This window comes from Rosa chinensis, chromosome 4 (genome assembly GCF_002994745.2).
Source record: "Rosa chinensis cultivar Old Blush chromosome 4, RchiOBHm-V2, whole genome shotgun sequence".
NCBI lineage: Eukaryota > Viridiplantae > Streptophyta > Magnoliopsida > Rosales > Rosaceae > Rosa > Rosa chinensis.
In genome coordinates, this window is record NC_037091.1 from 33756669 (window position 1) to 33773454 (window position 16786).

The window sequence follows — 16786 nt, forward strand, 5'->3', positions numbered from 1 at the left end:
TTTCTTTGAACCTTGAGCTATTGGATTCTATCAAATGGAGCCACAGACAGTGAGCAATCTGTTAGAAATTTAAAATTGGGAGAGAACAAAAAGCACAGGTTGGTTGCACATGGATATTGTACCTTTTATCAAACAATGGGAAGAAAATAATTAAGGTTATGGTCCGCCTCGTGATCTTGATTGGATATTTCTTATTCATACCAAGGTGCCTTCCTTGACCAAGTTGCAAGATATTCCATGGACAAAAGTAATGGTCACCACGTTAATTATTCTGGAACTTGTAATGTAAACCTGCATCCTCAACCCTATAAATACCCATAGCTACTCCTCACTTCTTCCCAACCCAAAATCTCCCACTACAATATCATCAATCTCATTGATCTTCCCCTTCATTTTCTCAGTTTCCAAATCCTTACCTAATCATGGGTGTCTTCAAGTATGAGTCTGAATTCACCTCTGTTATCCCTCCAGCTAGGTTGTTCAAGGCTTTCGTTCTCGATGCTGACAACCTCATCCCTAAGATTGCACCACAGGCAGTTCAGTCCGCTGAGATCCTTGAAGGAGACGGTGGTGCAGGAACCATCAAGAAGATCACCTTCGGCGAAGGTGACTAGTCTAGCTCCCGTTAAAATTGATCAACTTATATATGTTGATGTATAAAACTACGTTTTTTAATATAAATTTCTAAATACTAAAGCAAAACCCAAAACTTATTTTGAGCCACAACACAGAAAAGATGGATCATACTTAACTGAGATTCAAAATCTCTGCAGGTAGCACTTACAGCTATGTGAAGCACAGAATTGATGGCATTGACAAGGAGAACTTTGTCTACAGCTACAGTGTGATTGAGGGAGCTCCTGACTCAATCGAGAAGATCTGCTACGTGACTAAGTTGGTGGCATCCGGCAGTGGTACCGTCATCAAGAGCACCAGTGAATACCATGTCAAGGGTGATGTTGATATCAAGGAAGAGCACGTCAAGGCCGGGAAAGAGAAGGCTTCTCACCTCTTCAAGGTCATTGAGAACTACCTCTTGGAGCACCACGATGCCTACAACTAAGTTTGGTTGAGCACCATGCATGAGCGCCACCTTCTAGCCAACCCTGAGGCCTAAAACTAAACCTCTCTCTAAGTCTACGATACTCGATGCTAGAGGCAAACCCGTGTCTCCAAATTTGTATGTTTGTGTGGTTTTCATTTTTGTTTATCTTTTAAATCTGCCAAGTTATTTTGATTGAGTGCTGTACTTGTGTTTGATTTCATTCTCAATAAAGAAAATAATACACATTTGACTGTCTCTTCAAACTCGATGTGCATACATGGTCGCTATGTAAATATTTAATTATTACTGTTAATCGATCTCAGGCAACTTAAACTACAATCATAAAAGAACAATTTTATTAACACAATTTGAAGTCGATCAGTTGATATCTTATTAATTTGCTCGTACGGTTAAACGTCTGAAAATAAATAAGTTTTATTGTGTAGTCCTATGTCTTTTCCTACAGTTATTTTTCATTCACATGAATTTCTTCTGTATAGCTAACCTAGGCTTTAACAGTTCATATCTATATTCTTCAGACTTCATTCCATATAGTCACACAACTTTCAACTATTCATTTCATCATCATATGTTTCTTTTTTTCTTGCTGGTGAGCTTTTCTGCCTTTTCATATGATTTGTGCATTTATAAATGTATATACATTTACACATGCACATATGCCATGCTTGTTCCTCGAATAGAATGACTGCTATTTCATTTTAAAAAATTTACTTTAAAATTTTGGAGGAAACTAAACATGATCTACCAGGTGTCAATATCTCATGTGACCCCTAATTATGGTAATCTATTTTCAAATTATCTCTCGTGACCGCTAATTTGGTTATCTATCAATATAAATTTTAACCTCTAGAAACATTGTGAAATCTCACTGATCAACAGGGACACCCGTATGCTTTCTATTTTTAGGAAATTGTAAATAGGGATCAAACTTATAATTGAGCTCCTTTATTTTATTTTATTTTTTTTTAAGAAGAAAGAAAAAGATTACAAAGAAAACTCTCTTGGACACCCAAAGTTAAACTGATCCCAACAATGGGCTGAAAGAACCTTAATAGGGAGGCTATTAAGCCAAATTCTCGGCTCCGACCCATGCCCAGTGGCAGTAATAGCATCCGTCAGAAAATTCGCTTCTCGGAACACATGAGAGAATGAAATGGACGTGAAGGAACGAGCAATAGAAGCAATGTCCTTCAAGAGAGACTTCAAAATCCAGGGAGCTTCACACTTGAGATTCATACATTTGATGACAAGGACGAATCTCATTCCACCAAGACACGATCAAAATTAAACCATTGGGCAGTTAATAAACCATCCTTGAGTGCTAAGCACTCCGCAACAGGAACAGATGAGGAACCAATGGCCTGACTCCTGAGAGCCAGCAGCAATAGGGTCACCAAGATGATTTCTGATTACAAACCTCGCTGCTGCTAGACCTAAAGGAGAGACTGAACCATCAATGTTTAACTTTACCGAATTCTCTGAAAGAGGGTGCCATTTAATGACTTCATTGATGTTACAGGGGACAAGATCCGGTTGAGGATTATGAACCCTGTAAGCAACATAAAAGGAGGCTGAGGCATGACTACAATGGAAGGAGAGAGCTCAGCAGATCGAAAAATAACATCATTCCTGCTCTTCCAGATTTGCCAACAAACAAGTAAACACTCTTCAAGGGTAGAAGAGTTATTCTAAAAAGCAGCTCTTAAATTTCATTATATATAATCATGCAATTTATTTATTTATTTTTTTGGCATAATTTATTATTTTTTTGGCTTCTCAATTTTAGTGAAATGCGATTACATATATGCAACACATACTATGTTTGGATATTCTTATTGAATTCCTGGAACGGATAGGTTTTCTCTTTTTTTCATTTCAACTTGAGAAGTTAGATGAAATTAAATTTACAATGAAATGATGGAAGTACGCTTAATTTATTATCTCACCGCAAAGAGAAAAACTAACAAGTGAAACTCTAAATGAAGAGCCAAAAGTAGTGTAAAGTTTGTAAATATATATATATATATATATATATATATATATATGTAAAAGCAACGACCAAGAAACATACTCAACGTACTAATTTTTGTTTCCCCAAACCAGATTCTCAATAATCAACCTACACAAAAGTTCCCGCATGCATTTTGAGAACTCATTGGATAAGAGAAACAAATACAGTAAAAAAAAAAAGGTAAACAGATCGAGTATACATGAATACGAAAGACATGATTCAACCATTTTATTTCATGCGAGTACAAAGCTTAGGTAGATTTTTGGGTTAGAAGATGATCCGGACTGCACAAAGTTAATCTCATAACAAGAGATCTTCTCAACTATAGCATCACTTTCAATCACATTAATTGTAACCGTAAACAAAGTTATCTTTGTCGAACAATCTTATGTAAATACAGAGTACTGTCTGCGTCAATGACACACTGAAACAGTCCTCAGGGAGAACGTACATACTATCGTAGGCAATAAGAGATTGCCTCTAGATTGTCATGTAGCTAGAATATAGGCAAAGGTCAATTGCCTCTTGGAGTCATGGACGTAATCTTCCTCTAGGCAACGTAATCGTATAAGCGAGTTAATTTCCTTAAGAACCCACTACCTAATATCGAGGTTGTGGGTTCGAGTCACCATCGGGGTAGGAGTGAAATCATTTGATCATCTTTTTTAAATAAATAAAAAATAAATAAACATTGCCTTAAGAACCAACTGTACGTTGGATAATATGCATATAATTATATATCATATTCTGTTTAAGGATATCTCTATTTGTGTTTAATCCAAACTCTAGGTTACTTGACCTAGTGGTAATAGGGTTACATTAGAAGGATCTAGATTCCTATTCAATGTAAGATTACTTTCCTTGTATGATTGAGACTCTATGCATTGTAATCCTCTATATAAAGAGACCCCTATTATCAATGAGAATATACAGCAAATTCCTCTCGATTTCAGTTTCTCTACAACACGTTATCAGCATGAAGTCCTAACCCTGAAACAAATAGCCAAAACCCTAAATCTGAATACAAAACCTTGAAACTCTTTTGGTCCCCGCAACACACCTTGAAGCTCTCAATCCCAGAATCCCAGAACCGCCGGCGGCGTCATCTGAACCGGCCGGAACAGTGCCGAACCGGCCTCTAGAAGATAAAAACAACCTCTGACCGGTTCGCATTCTTCCAGACCACCTTCCACGGTTATATTTTGTCAGAACCGACTCCCTGACTCCAGAATCCTCCACCGGAAACGCCACTTCTAGAACCAGCCGGAAAGTGGCCGGACCGGCCTGCAGAAGTGTCGGACCTCCTTGAACCGCCACTGCCCTTTGTTCCAGCCTGCACAACATCAGTCCAGCCCAAACCTCGTCAAGGCGAGCCCAGCGACAGAAACGACAAGGCCCAGAGAAAAAGATAGAGGGCGAGCCCAGAAGGCAGAGAAGAAAAAAAAAGGAAAGGCAGGCCTGGGCCAAACCAAAAGAAAGAAAGAAAGAAAAAAGGAAGAAGAAAAAAAGGAATGGGCAGCCCACCAAGCCAAGCTTTTCCGGTGACCACCTCCGGCAACGTTTTCCGGTGACCACCTCCGGCAACGATTTCCGGTCAACCACCTCCAGCGATCAAATTTTCCGGCGACCTATTTCAAGGTATTTTTTTACTAAAAGTTCCTGTTTTTAGAGTTTTTTAATTCAATTTCTCTTCTTTTTCGGGGACTTGCAACCTCCCTTCTTCTACCCCCCTTTCTTCATCATAGAGGAGACCAAATTAAGCCGAACTGTGGGGGTTCGTGCTCACTCCAAGCTTAGAGCTTGTTGAGATCTCCAAACTTAGAGTTTGTAGAGAATTTATGATCGACCACTTAAGTCATTGTTTCGATCTAATCCAATACCTCTTGGAAGCAATTATGCTCAGAAATTCCTAATTTCTTGGAAGCGACTACGCTCAGAAATTTTATATGTTTTCGTGGTATCCTTTTTCGCTCCGAAACTAACCCTAATTTCTTGTTCTCTTTCAGGATGAGTAACCTGAACAAATTGGACTTTGCTCCGTTGGGAACAACTGGCTCTGAATATCACAGGTGGGTTCGTGATGTCCGCCAGCATCTCAAGGCCGATGGAATCCTGGATACGATTCTCGAGCCTAGCCAGGACGTGCTAACTGTTGAGCAAGCTCAAGCTTTAGAAGCAAATAGAGCAGCCTTAGAGGCAAATAAGGCGAAAGCCATCATCCTAATGACTTGTCATATAGATGATTCGCTCCAGTACGAGTGTATGAATGAAGAAGACCCCAGAAGGCTGTGGGTCTCACTCGAAGAAAGATTTGGCAACGTCCGTGACTTCCTGCTTCCTGACCTAGAAGTGAGATGGCATAGCCTCCGCTTCTGTGATTTCAAGTCAGTTCTTGACTACAACTCGGAAGCACTTCGCATTAAATCCTTAATGGAATTCTGTGGTAAAGAGATCACAGATGCGATGTTGATTGAGAAGACTCTCTCTACCGTCCCCGTCTCTGCATTGATGGTGGCTAAGAAATATCGAATCGATGTTACTGCAAGACGGATCACAAGGTTTTATGAGCTCATTGGAGCTATGAATGTCGCTGAAAAGCATGACAACATCCTTGTGAAGAACTATAATTCGAGATCCGTGGAAACAGAGCATATTCCGGAATCCAATTATAGTCGTGCCCCTAAGAGTGGGCGCCAAGAGCGAAACCCTAATCTTAGGGATACTTCTGGACGTTCTGGTCCATATAATCGCTCTACTTGGGAAGGTAACCGCCAAAATAGGCGAACACGGAATCGAAGAGGTCAACGTGGAAAGAGAGAGGGAGGCAACACCTCCGGCCATGTTGGTGGCGCCACCAACACTAAGAGCCATCTAAATGACGCTTTCAAAGCACCTCAATCAATGGAGTTCGAGCAAAGAGATGTATGTTCTCGATGTGGAGTGTCTGGGCATTGGGCACACATTTGTAGAGCTCGTGAAGAACTTGTCACCGCCTACAAAGCTATGTGGAACAAGAAGATCAAGAAGATGATCTAGAGTGAAGGGTTGAAGACTACAAATCTGGCTGGGATCAATAGATCGCCAATTCTGTTTAAGTCTTTTTATTTTCCAAGAGATGTAGGCGATTGCCATATTACTTTTATTGGATCAGATTTTCTTTGATCAAAGAAACAATGATGTACTCCGTTGGCTTATGAATAAAATTTCGAGTTCTTTTCATTATGAATCAATTTTGATTATGAGCATATTACTTTGTGACTACGATGGCTGGGCCACCAATATTAATTCAAGGACATGGAATAGCCCAAGTTCCACTTGCCAAATGGCACCTTGATTACAGTTGTCACAGAAACTCTCTATGCTCTTAGGGCAAATCGTACCCTATGAATAGCCAACGACTTCCATGCGAAAATGCATGTAGAGAACGGAAATGAGTTCCTTTGCATCACCTCTTATGATTGCGAATAAAGGCGCATCTTAGAGAAGTTTATGTGTTTCTCTAGTGGACTTTATGTCACTATTCGAGCTATTAATCCAATAATAGTTATGAGAGAAGATCTCTTGGATTTAGACACATATTGGCTTTGTCACGACAGGATAGATCATCCTAGTCATGATATGATGATCCGTCTACAAAGACTTCACATGGACATCCTTTCTCTCGAGCGACTCGTTCGTTTTACAAAGCCCGTTCCTTAGGGAAATTAGGACTGAGACTGTCCTATGCAAAGGATATGACATTACTCATTCCGTTCTTACAAAGAATCCATAGGGATTTTGTGGATTGATTCAACCAACTTGCGGACGCTTAAATATTTCATGATGTTGGTTGACACGCAAACACGCTGGTCACGTGTTGTGCCATTGTCCACCTATAAATGCTGCTTATGCTACACTTCTAGCACATATCATATGACAACGGGCTCACTCCCCAGATCATCCTATTCAGTCAATTGGATTTGACTATGCTAGAGAGTTTACATCGAAAGACTTTCGATGGATATTGCAATGGGCTTGATGTTGGACATCACATTCCCATGTACACACCCAATTGGTCTCGTGAACACGACTACGATGGTAGTCCGAACATTGGTAATGCGCACCAATCTTCTTACATCCGCTTGGGGTGATGCAATATCGCATGCAGCTATGCTGATTCGTCTACGACCTACCGCCACTCAATGTACCTCTGCGTTACAGCTAGTGACTGGGTACACGTATTTTGTACTTACGCACATTTGAGTGAGCCATTTATGTGCTAATTGCGCCGCCATAGCGCTCTATGATGGGTCCTTACAGACGAATGGGCAACTACGTTGGCGTTGAGACTCCCACTATCGTCCGCCACTTAATGCCCTTGCAAGGCGATCTCATTACCGCTAAATTTGCGGGTTGTCACTTTGATGAGATAGTCTTCCCGTCGTTCGGGGGAGATAAGAACATAGATGTTCAACAGGAACGACAGGAATTGTCGTGGTCTGTCCCCACTATGTCTCATCTTGATCCCTATTAAAGTGACTAGATCACACAAATATGCTGCAAACATGCCTGCAAGAAAGGACGTCCCTACGAGATGACGTAGCGCCACCCCACATGGAGGTGGGCATGACACCAATGCCAAAGAGAGTGGCACTATGGCATTACAGGCCATGGCCCCAGCTAGGATGCGTGGAGAGGCCCGTGAGTTCGAAGGATACTTTGGCACATTCCAATCCTTTGATCATCAAGACTCAAAATCCGTCTCATGAGTATCTTCCGGGTTATGGTTATTGTTGGGGGACGCCTCAACGTCAGAACCTATTCCTGAGAATATAGAGCTCTATGAAACTTACACTAGTGTACATGAGACGTGGGATAGAAACTCCTTCATAATTGATGATGTAGTTGCGCATTTCGTTGCGCCTGAGTTTGTTGAGTCCAATGATATCGAACCACGCTCCGTTGATGAATGAATGCCAACGTAGAGAGATTTGGCCTAAATGGAAAGATGCGATCCAGGTTAAGATGAATTCTCTAACGAAGAGGAAGGTTTTTGAGCCAGTGATGCCAACACCTCCTAACATAAAACCTATTGACTAATGGGTCTTTGTTAGAAAGAGTGATGAGAAAAAGAGATGGTAATCTCGCCTTATGGCGCAAGGCTTCTCACAAAACGCCCTGGAATCGACTACGATGAGACATATTCTCTCGTAATGGATGTCATTGCACTCCACTACCCTTTCAGTTTGGTAGTTTCCAAATAACTGATCATGCAGCTTATAAATGTGGTCACTACGTATCTCTATGGGGATCTAGATATGGAATATACATGAAGGTTCATGGTGAACTTCATTTACCCAAGTCAAGTGACTCTAGACCACGGAGTGCGTTTACAAAGAGGTTGAAACTCTCACTAAAGTGACTACTTGATTGGAAAGGGATATGCCCACGCGTTTCTATAACAAGTTTCGGATTCTATCGCGGTTCATGTTGGACATGATCTTCATTAGAAGCCCTTAAAGAGTTAAGGGAAACCGCTGAACACTTGAAATCCGATTTTGAGGTGAAGGATTATGGGAGAACACGATTATGTCTCGATTTGGAACTTGAGCATCGTGTTGATAGATGCTTAGGCATTTTGACATGGTCAAACCTTCAAGCACCCCCATGATCGTCCGTAGTCTTGATCCTGAAAATGATCCTCTTCGTTCGAAGGATGATGACGAAGATGCGCTAGGGGCAGAAATGCCCTAGTTAAGTACAATAGGCGCATTATTGTACCTAGCTCAATGCACAAGACCGGACATCTCATTTTCCATGAACTTGTTAGCTAAAGTATAGCTCTGCGCCAACGCGATGCCATTAGATTGGTGTAAAAGATATCTTTCAGTACTTGAGATGTACGATTGATATGGGCTTGTTCTATCCCTACAGAGAGATGATAGATTCGGACCCATCACACACCAGGAACACCGCCAACACTGGCCTGCGTTCACTATCCCCATCCGAAAATGACATGTGTTTTGGAAGGTTCAGCTGATGTTGGGTATCTCTCTGACCACACAAAGGTCATTCCCAAAATGGTTAAGTGTTCACCATGGGTAAAGATCGTGATATCTTGGAGGTCTACAGAAATAGACCCTAGTCGCTATATCTTCGAACAATGCAGAGATCATTACTCTTCACGAAGTGGTTCATGAATGTATATGGATTGGATTCATAATTACGCATGTTCGAACAATTGTGGTTTGAAGTCTACCACAGATGGGCCTACGAGCATTTAGGATAATGCTGCTTGTTTTTGAACAAATGAAGCAAGGCTACATCAAAAGCGACAACACCAAGGATAATCAGCAACAACAGACTCTCCTTGAGATCAAAGTGAACTAGGTTCCATCTGAGGACAGTGAGGCAGAATTGTTTACTAAGTCATTGCCCAAATCTACGTTCGAGAAACATGTGGCAAGAATTGACATGCGGAAATTATCTGAACTCCCATGATCGTAGTCATCAGGGGGAGATGTCTACATGTTCACCTCGAATCGTGAAGGGTGTGTTGTGCTCTTTTTCCCCTTCAACCGAGGTTATTTTTGTCCCACTGGGTTTTTGTTACTCGGCAAGGTTTTTAACGAGGCAACGAGAGAAGCACCGCGTTTGGACAATACAAGGGGGAGTGTTTAAGGATATCTCTATTTGTGTTTAATCCAAACTCTAGGTTACTTGACCTAGTGGTAATAGGGTTACATTAGAAGGATCTAGATTCCTATTCAATGTAAGATTACTTTCCTTGTATGATTGAGACTCTATGCATTGTAATCCTCTATATAAAGAGGCCCATATTATCAATGAGAATATACAGCAAATTCCTCTCGATTTCAGTTTCTCTACAACATATTCATATATATCTTCAAGCATAATAATCCAGTGGCCTTCCTTAGTTGGCGCACCGTAATCAATAATATATATCCTTGTTAATTGATTGCAATTATGTATATTCCTGAACTTAAAATTTGAAAACCCTAAGCGCCGCACCCCTTCTGCGCCGCCCTAACAGCCACCTTACCGGCCACCATGCTGCAAGGTAATGTCCTTGTCTGGAACTGTCGCGGGATTGTTAACCTCGAGACACAGAGAGCTTTGATTGATTTGGTGCAGGCAAAAAGACCTTTACTCATCTTCTTGGCTAAAACCCTAGCCACAGAAAAACTCATCAATTCCATTACATCCCGCTTGGGCTTTGCAGACAATCTCTGCGTCCAAAAGGGGCCAGACTCTCAGGGGCTTGCAATGCTGTGGAGTCATGATCTCGTACGAAGTCGTCGCATCACATTGATGCAGAAGTTCGAGAAAAGGGCACAAACGAAGTGTGGAGATTTACAGGATCTATGGTTATGTTGCAAGAGAAGATAGACATCGTACATGGTCCCTAATCGACACCCTTGCAGCAGAGACATGTTCGCTGCCTTGGCTAATGGTGGGAGGTTTTAATGAGCTTATGATTCGAGCAGACAAGTCAGGCGGTCCTCCCCGGGCTCTAGCTCTAATGACTCTATTTTGTCACGCTATGGACGCTGCAAGCCTCAATGACATAGGTTTCTTTAGGTGCCGGTATACGTGGTCCAATAAATTTACAAAAGAAAGGTTAGATCGTGCCTTTTGGTCTGTGTCTTGTAGAACCATATTCCCGTTGTCCAGGTCAATTACATTACCCCCCTCTGACTCTGATCACAACCCTATATTGGTTGAAGCAAGAGCTGAAAGGGAGCCAATCAGAAGGAGTACTCGTCGGTTTCGTTTCGAGGAAATCTGGCATGGGAATAAGCAATGCGCGGATATCATCCAGAGACAGTGGTCTGCTCCACTCACTTGTAATATGTTGCAGCAGTTGGGTTCCAAGATTCACTCTACTGGACAACAACTTTTGAAATGGCATGTTACTGATTTTCAACGTCAAAAAGTCGAGCTTCGTGAGGTCCAAAGCAAGTTACTCGACCTAATAAGGCAACCCTTCTCGAGTGCACAGTATGAAGAACAAAGAAGATTACATGTTAGGCAAAGTCAGTTGCTTTCGCAAGAGGAAAAATATTGGCGACAAAGATCACGTGCTTTATGGTTGAAGGATGGGGATAGAAACTTTGCGTACTTTCATCGTAAATCGTCAAACAGGGAAAGCAGGAACACTATTAGAGGTTTGATGAATGATAATGGAGTGTGGACTGATGACCCGTCAGAGGTGAAGCATCTCCTTATGGACTTTTATAATATGACCTTCTCTTCTGAGGGAGTAGATGAGTCTACTATCTCTGAAATTTTTAGGGCCACACCTATGAAAGTTACTACAATCATGAATGACGATCTCACTACCCATACTTGAATGAAGAAATAAAAGATGCTTTGTTCCAAATGCATCCGTCTAAAAGCCCTGGTCCTGATGGTATGTTTCCCTTCTTCTTTCAAAAATATTGGCATATTGTTGGTTTAGATGTTTGCACTGCTATACGTAATTTCCTGCAGAATGGGGAGATTTGGAAGGAATCAAATTTCACGTTTATCTGCTTGATCCAGAAAATTAAAAATCCTACTGTTGCATCACATTTTCGGCCTATAGCATTATGAAATGTGCTTTACAGAATTAGTTCCAAGGTCATTGCCAACAGGTTAAAGAAATGGCTACCGGATATCATCTCCCCCCTTCAGAGTGCCTATGTGCCTGGTAGATTCATCTCAAATAACACTCTGGTTGCAACTGAGGCAGCTCATTTCATACATAAACTTACATCACAAGAGGAAGGTTTCTTCTCACTCAAACTGGACATCAGTAAGGCTTATGATCATTTGGAATGGCCTTTTCTACATGCCATGTTAGTGAAATTGGGTTTTTCAGCTCAATGGATATCTATGGTAATGAGTTGTGTTACTTCAGTCAGTTATGCCATTCTTGTACAAGGCGAACCATCTAACACTATACACCCTACCAGAGGTATCAGGCAGGGCGATCCCTTATCTCCCTATTTATTTATCTTATGTGCGGAGGGTTTATCAGCACTCATATCTTAGGCTGTTGACTCTGGGGTGATCAAGGGCCTTAAAATGTGTCCTCAAGCTCCAATATTGCATCATTTATTCTTTGCGGATGACAGTCTCTTATTTGGGGCAGCTACCTTGGAAGGGTGCTACACTTTTCGACAAATTTTAAACACATAGGAAAGAGCTTATGGACAGAAAATCAATTTCCAGAAAAGCAGTGTGGTTTTTAGGAGGAATGTTCATGCTGACATTCAAGCACAACTTTCTGCTGTTTTGGAGGTCAAGTGCGTAACAGAACATGACAGATATCTGGGCCTCCAGTTGCGAGTGGGTAAATCCAAAACTCTAAATTGTCAATATATCAAGGAAAAATTGTCACATAAGCTGGAGAATTGGAAAGCTAAAATCCTCAGTTGTGCTGGAAAGGAGATTTTGATAAAGGCAGTTGCTCAAACTATGCCTTTATATGCCATGAACTATTACTTGTTGCCGAAGGGATTGTGTGATGATGTTCACAAGTTATGTGCCTCATTCTTTTGGGGAGATACAGAGGACAAAAAAAAAGATTCATTGGAGGAGTTGGGAACGTTTGCGTCTTACCAAACATGAAGGATGTATGGCTTCAAAAATATATATGCTTATAACCTTGCAATGTTAGCCAAACAAGGGTGGAGAATTGTCACAAACCCTTCGTCGCTTATTGCCAAGTTGTACAAGGCCAGGTATTTTCCAAACTGTGATTTTTGGCAAGCAGAGTTAGGTGATGCACCTTCTTTTTCGTGGAGAAGTATTCTTGCAGGTAGACCTATGCTCAAGGCTGGTACTAGATGGCGATTGGGAATGGTACAAAGATTAATATATGGAATGAGCAGTGGATACCAAACTGCTCACTGAGCCTTGTCTAGATACCAACCAACTCTCTTGTTGAGATGGTGTTTGATCTCAGTGGCAGCCAAAATTCTTAGTATTCCTCTAGCACATCGGAATAGACTTGATACGCACTATTGGCATTCGGATCGTAAGGGATGGTACACAGTCAAGAGTGCATACTGGCTTGCTCGGGAATAGGTTCTTGGTAATGCCCTAGCCTCTTCATCCCATGGAGATCCATTCAAGGAGCTATGGAGAAAGTTTTGGAAGGCAAGGGTGCCTGGAAAAGTGTAGATTTGTGCCTGGAGGGTTTGCTGCAATTTACTTCCTACTCATGAAAGACTTACAACTAAAGGGTATGAGGGTGACCTACAATGTCTTCTGTGCCATTATGCTGTTGAAGACTCTTCTCACCTCTTTTGTACATGTCCTACGGCTACCACACTGCTATCCCAAGCTCCCTTCCATCTGCAAAACTCCTTCCTGCCTAATATCAACTTTCAAGAATGGATGTTGGAAAGGGCTATGTATCTCAAGATGGAGGTGTTTGAGAAGCTTTTTATGCTTATATGGGGTTTGTGGAAAAATAGAAACTCAAAATTATGGGAAAACAAGGCCAGTTCGGCCTCTGACATTTTTCTCAGGTGTATAACTTGGTTGGATGAGTTTCACCAAGCTAGAAAGTCTGAGGCTGCAACCCAAGTGCCGATCCGTAAGGGATGGAGTCAGGCAAGCACAGCTGCGCTTACTTTGAATGTGGATGGGGCATTTCTTCCTTAGTTAACAATAGGAGGGCTGGAGGTGTTCTTCGAAATGCTAGAGGAGAGGTTCAGGCTGCTTTTCAATCTACAGTTCCGTTTGTCAGCTCTCCAATGCATGTTGAACTTCTTGCAATTCAGGCGGGTTTGCAACTTGTCAGATTGTAAAAATTCCAATCGGTTTGCATTGTGTCGGACTGTTTATTGGCTGTGCAAGACATCAATGGTATGTCTCCTATTCTCACAGAGTATGGACCATTAATTGAGGACATCCAGCTCATGACACAATAGCTACATCCAATTCAGGTTTCTTATGCACCTGGTGCCTATAATAGATTAGCCCACAGGCTGGCTAGTTTAGCATATGAGTCAGAGCAAATTAAAGTGTTTGCTGGTTACATACAACCCCAGATTGTATCAGGGACATTGTACAAAAGGAGTTTCCTCCCACTTAACTCAATGAAATCCTAGTCTGTTTTTACCTCAAAAAAAAGAAGAAAAGGATGTATATTCCTGACCAAACTGTTTCATGTCCATCATGCTCCTTAATTGCGACGATGTGTGGGTAACCTTGATTCCTTACATGGCTCACGTCCATTTTCCCTTCCTTAATTGGCCCACTGTAAGCAATTATAGGAATATATATACAATCTTATGCCAACTTGCATAGTACTCATAAGCAAACCGATCATTATTAATTATCAAATATTTGATAATCAATGAATATCAAGATTTACTTTAAGATTGCTTGATCTTCAAGTATGCTTTATTTAGCCTCTAAATAATTTATTCCAAACTTGTCAAAAATATATAGCTTGGGCCATGGATATTGGTCTAGTTTCCTTTGAGTCCCACCTTGTCAGGAAAAAATGTTAGTTTTGAATTCAAACAATATGCGTAATGCATGTATGCTCGTAAGTATATACTAATGTACTATTCCCCCGTTTGATTGTATTTATGTTTATATGATTTTACTTTAGGTATTTGGTCTGATTTTGTGAATTTTTCATGTATGTCATGCTATTGTAGAACTCAAATGGTCAAAACACCATGTGGGAGATGAGCATTTGGGTGTATCAATGGACGAGAAAATTCTTTCGACTCCATTTAAGCTCCTTGCAGTTCCCCAACAACAAAATGTTAAGGACTTCATGCTACATTAGCAACAGGATCAACTAATAAGCTACTATAAGGAAATTCGGGATTTTTACCACTGAAGTAACACTTCACACCCAAATCAAGAGACTGAATTTCTACCATTTGTCATAACTTTGATAAAATGATCAAATTTTTGAAAACTTTGGTCGGTGAATCAGATATCTCATATATATGGAAAATGATTAGCTTCTAATCCAAATTGAGGTCCTCCTAATTTGTGGTTACATCACTAGGCCAAAAATGCCTTCAGACGACTGAATTGTTCTGTCGTCTGAACAAACAAAAATATGTTGTCTAGTACAGTGTCGTCTCTTGAGGACATCGGACGACAGAAGTGTTCTTCAGGGGACATAAAAAAATAAAAGTCTTGTGTTGTCTGATGAGATTTGCATTTTGGGAACATTGTGATTTGTATCTTCAAAAGCATTCAAACAACAGTTTTGTATTGTCTGATAAACAAAACAACCACAGACTTTTGTAAATACTATTGTGTGAAGCGTATTTACAAGACACATTTCATGTTAATTGTGTGGTCTGAATGCCCTTAAGTAAGAAATATGAAGACTCATATGTAATGTCTTCTGGCATACAACAACAATTAAATGTTATTGAGTTTAAAGAACAATTATATGTGGTCATAAAGCGCATCAGAGGACAATTAAGTGTCGTTCTAGTGTAGGTTTATATGACATTGAAGTGTTGTGTGAAAGGTTTTGAAATTATTCGTATGTGATGTTGGCAAATGGTTTAGACAATAGATATCATATTCTTTCTGTTATGTCAGTCTCATTACAACGACAATTTACTGTAGTTTGAGATTATTAACACGACAAATATTTGTGGTCTGAATATAAAACAGACCACTAATAGTACGTCTTTTATATTATCTGTGATCAAGTCCAATCACACTTATTTGTTGTTGTTATACGCTTTAGCCAATACTTTCATCTAACTTATGTTGTTGTTTTGCCTTTTAGACTACAATTTTCTGTTGTCCCAATGCCCAAAAGACAATAGAGTTTTAATTGGTTTTTGTGCAGCTGCAACCACACGTTTTGGTGTGCTTTTGTTGTAGCTTACAATTTAAGACAACACATTTTAGTAGTCCCGTGTTACAATTGGTATGCATGCATTCTGGAAATTAAAATTGGTTATTCCTGAAACCATAAAATCCACATCCAAAATCATTCATTGCAATTTCCATTAATCCACCATTGTCTCATGTACACAAACCTAATCATCAACATCAGTTCTAAATGGCCCATATCTACTAATTTGGGCAGCTAGCAAAATATATGCATGTAGTACTGCTTGCTAATAAACCAGAAGCACTACACAATCTGGGCAACTAACTAAACAACATAGCAAAATAGCTAGCAGTACTGCAATTAAAATCTGGCCTATAATATATATATATATATATATATATATAAAAGTGATTATCTGTCTGGTTCCAATTATTAAGTTTGTAAACGCCTATTTTATCTTTTCTTTTCCACCTTTAGCCTATACCTTTCTCCAACCAAACAGTAAGTCCAGGTCCAAACAATGAGTCCCGGGTGAGGCATGAGCGGATGCGGCATGAGCGGAGAAGAGAGATGCCTAGATTAAGGTAGAAAATTAAGGTTTTTTAGTCTTCCAAACTTAACATTTTGTCCCAGCCTTTCTAATCACTTCTCCTAATGAGTAGACTATTTAGATCCAACTCAGTTACCTCCAGTGCGTCTAGATCCTCCCTAAATAGGATCCCTGACATAGTTAATGAAGAACAAATTGAATATCAGTCAAATGATAATATAGATATGAATGATTGGAATATACCCAGAGTCCCTAGTAACGAAATCTATAAGAAAAAATGGTCTCTTTCTTCATTCAAAAGTGAACACCATATTAAAACAGTAGAACAAGTCTATGCCC

The 16786-nt window shown here is 40.4% G+C and overlaps 2 protein-coding genes across 2 annotated transcripts; both read left to right on the forward strand.

The window, feature by feature from the left end:
- Positions 1–322: 322 nt before the first annotated feature.
- LOC112198245 (major strawberry allergen Fra a 1-3) lies at positions 323–1300 on the forward strand. The gene is made up of 2 exons (XM_024339329.2): positions 323–606; positions 774–1300. The coding sequence occupies exons 1-2, from the start codon at positions 423–425 to the stop codon at positions 1061–1063; spliced, it is 474 nt and encodes a 157-aa protein (XP_024195097.1). The 5' UTR covers positions 323–422; the 3' UTR covers positions 1064–1300.
- Positions 1301–10620: 9320 nt separating this feature from the next.
- Positions 10621–11430, forward strand: LOC112199158. Its single transcript, XM_024340216.1, has one exon. The coding sequence runs from the start codon at positions 10621–10623 to the stop codon at positions 11428–11430; it is 810 nt and encodes a 269-aa protein (XP_024195984.1).
- Positions 11431–16786: the final 5356 nt, after the last annotated feature.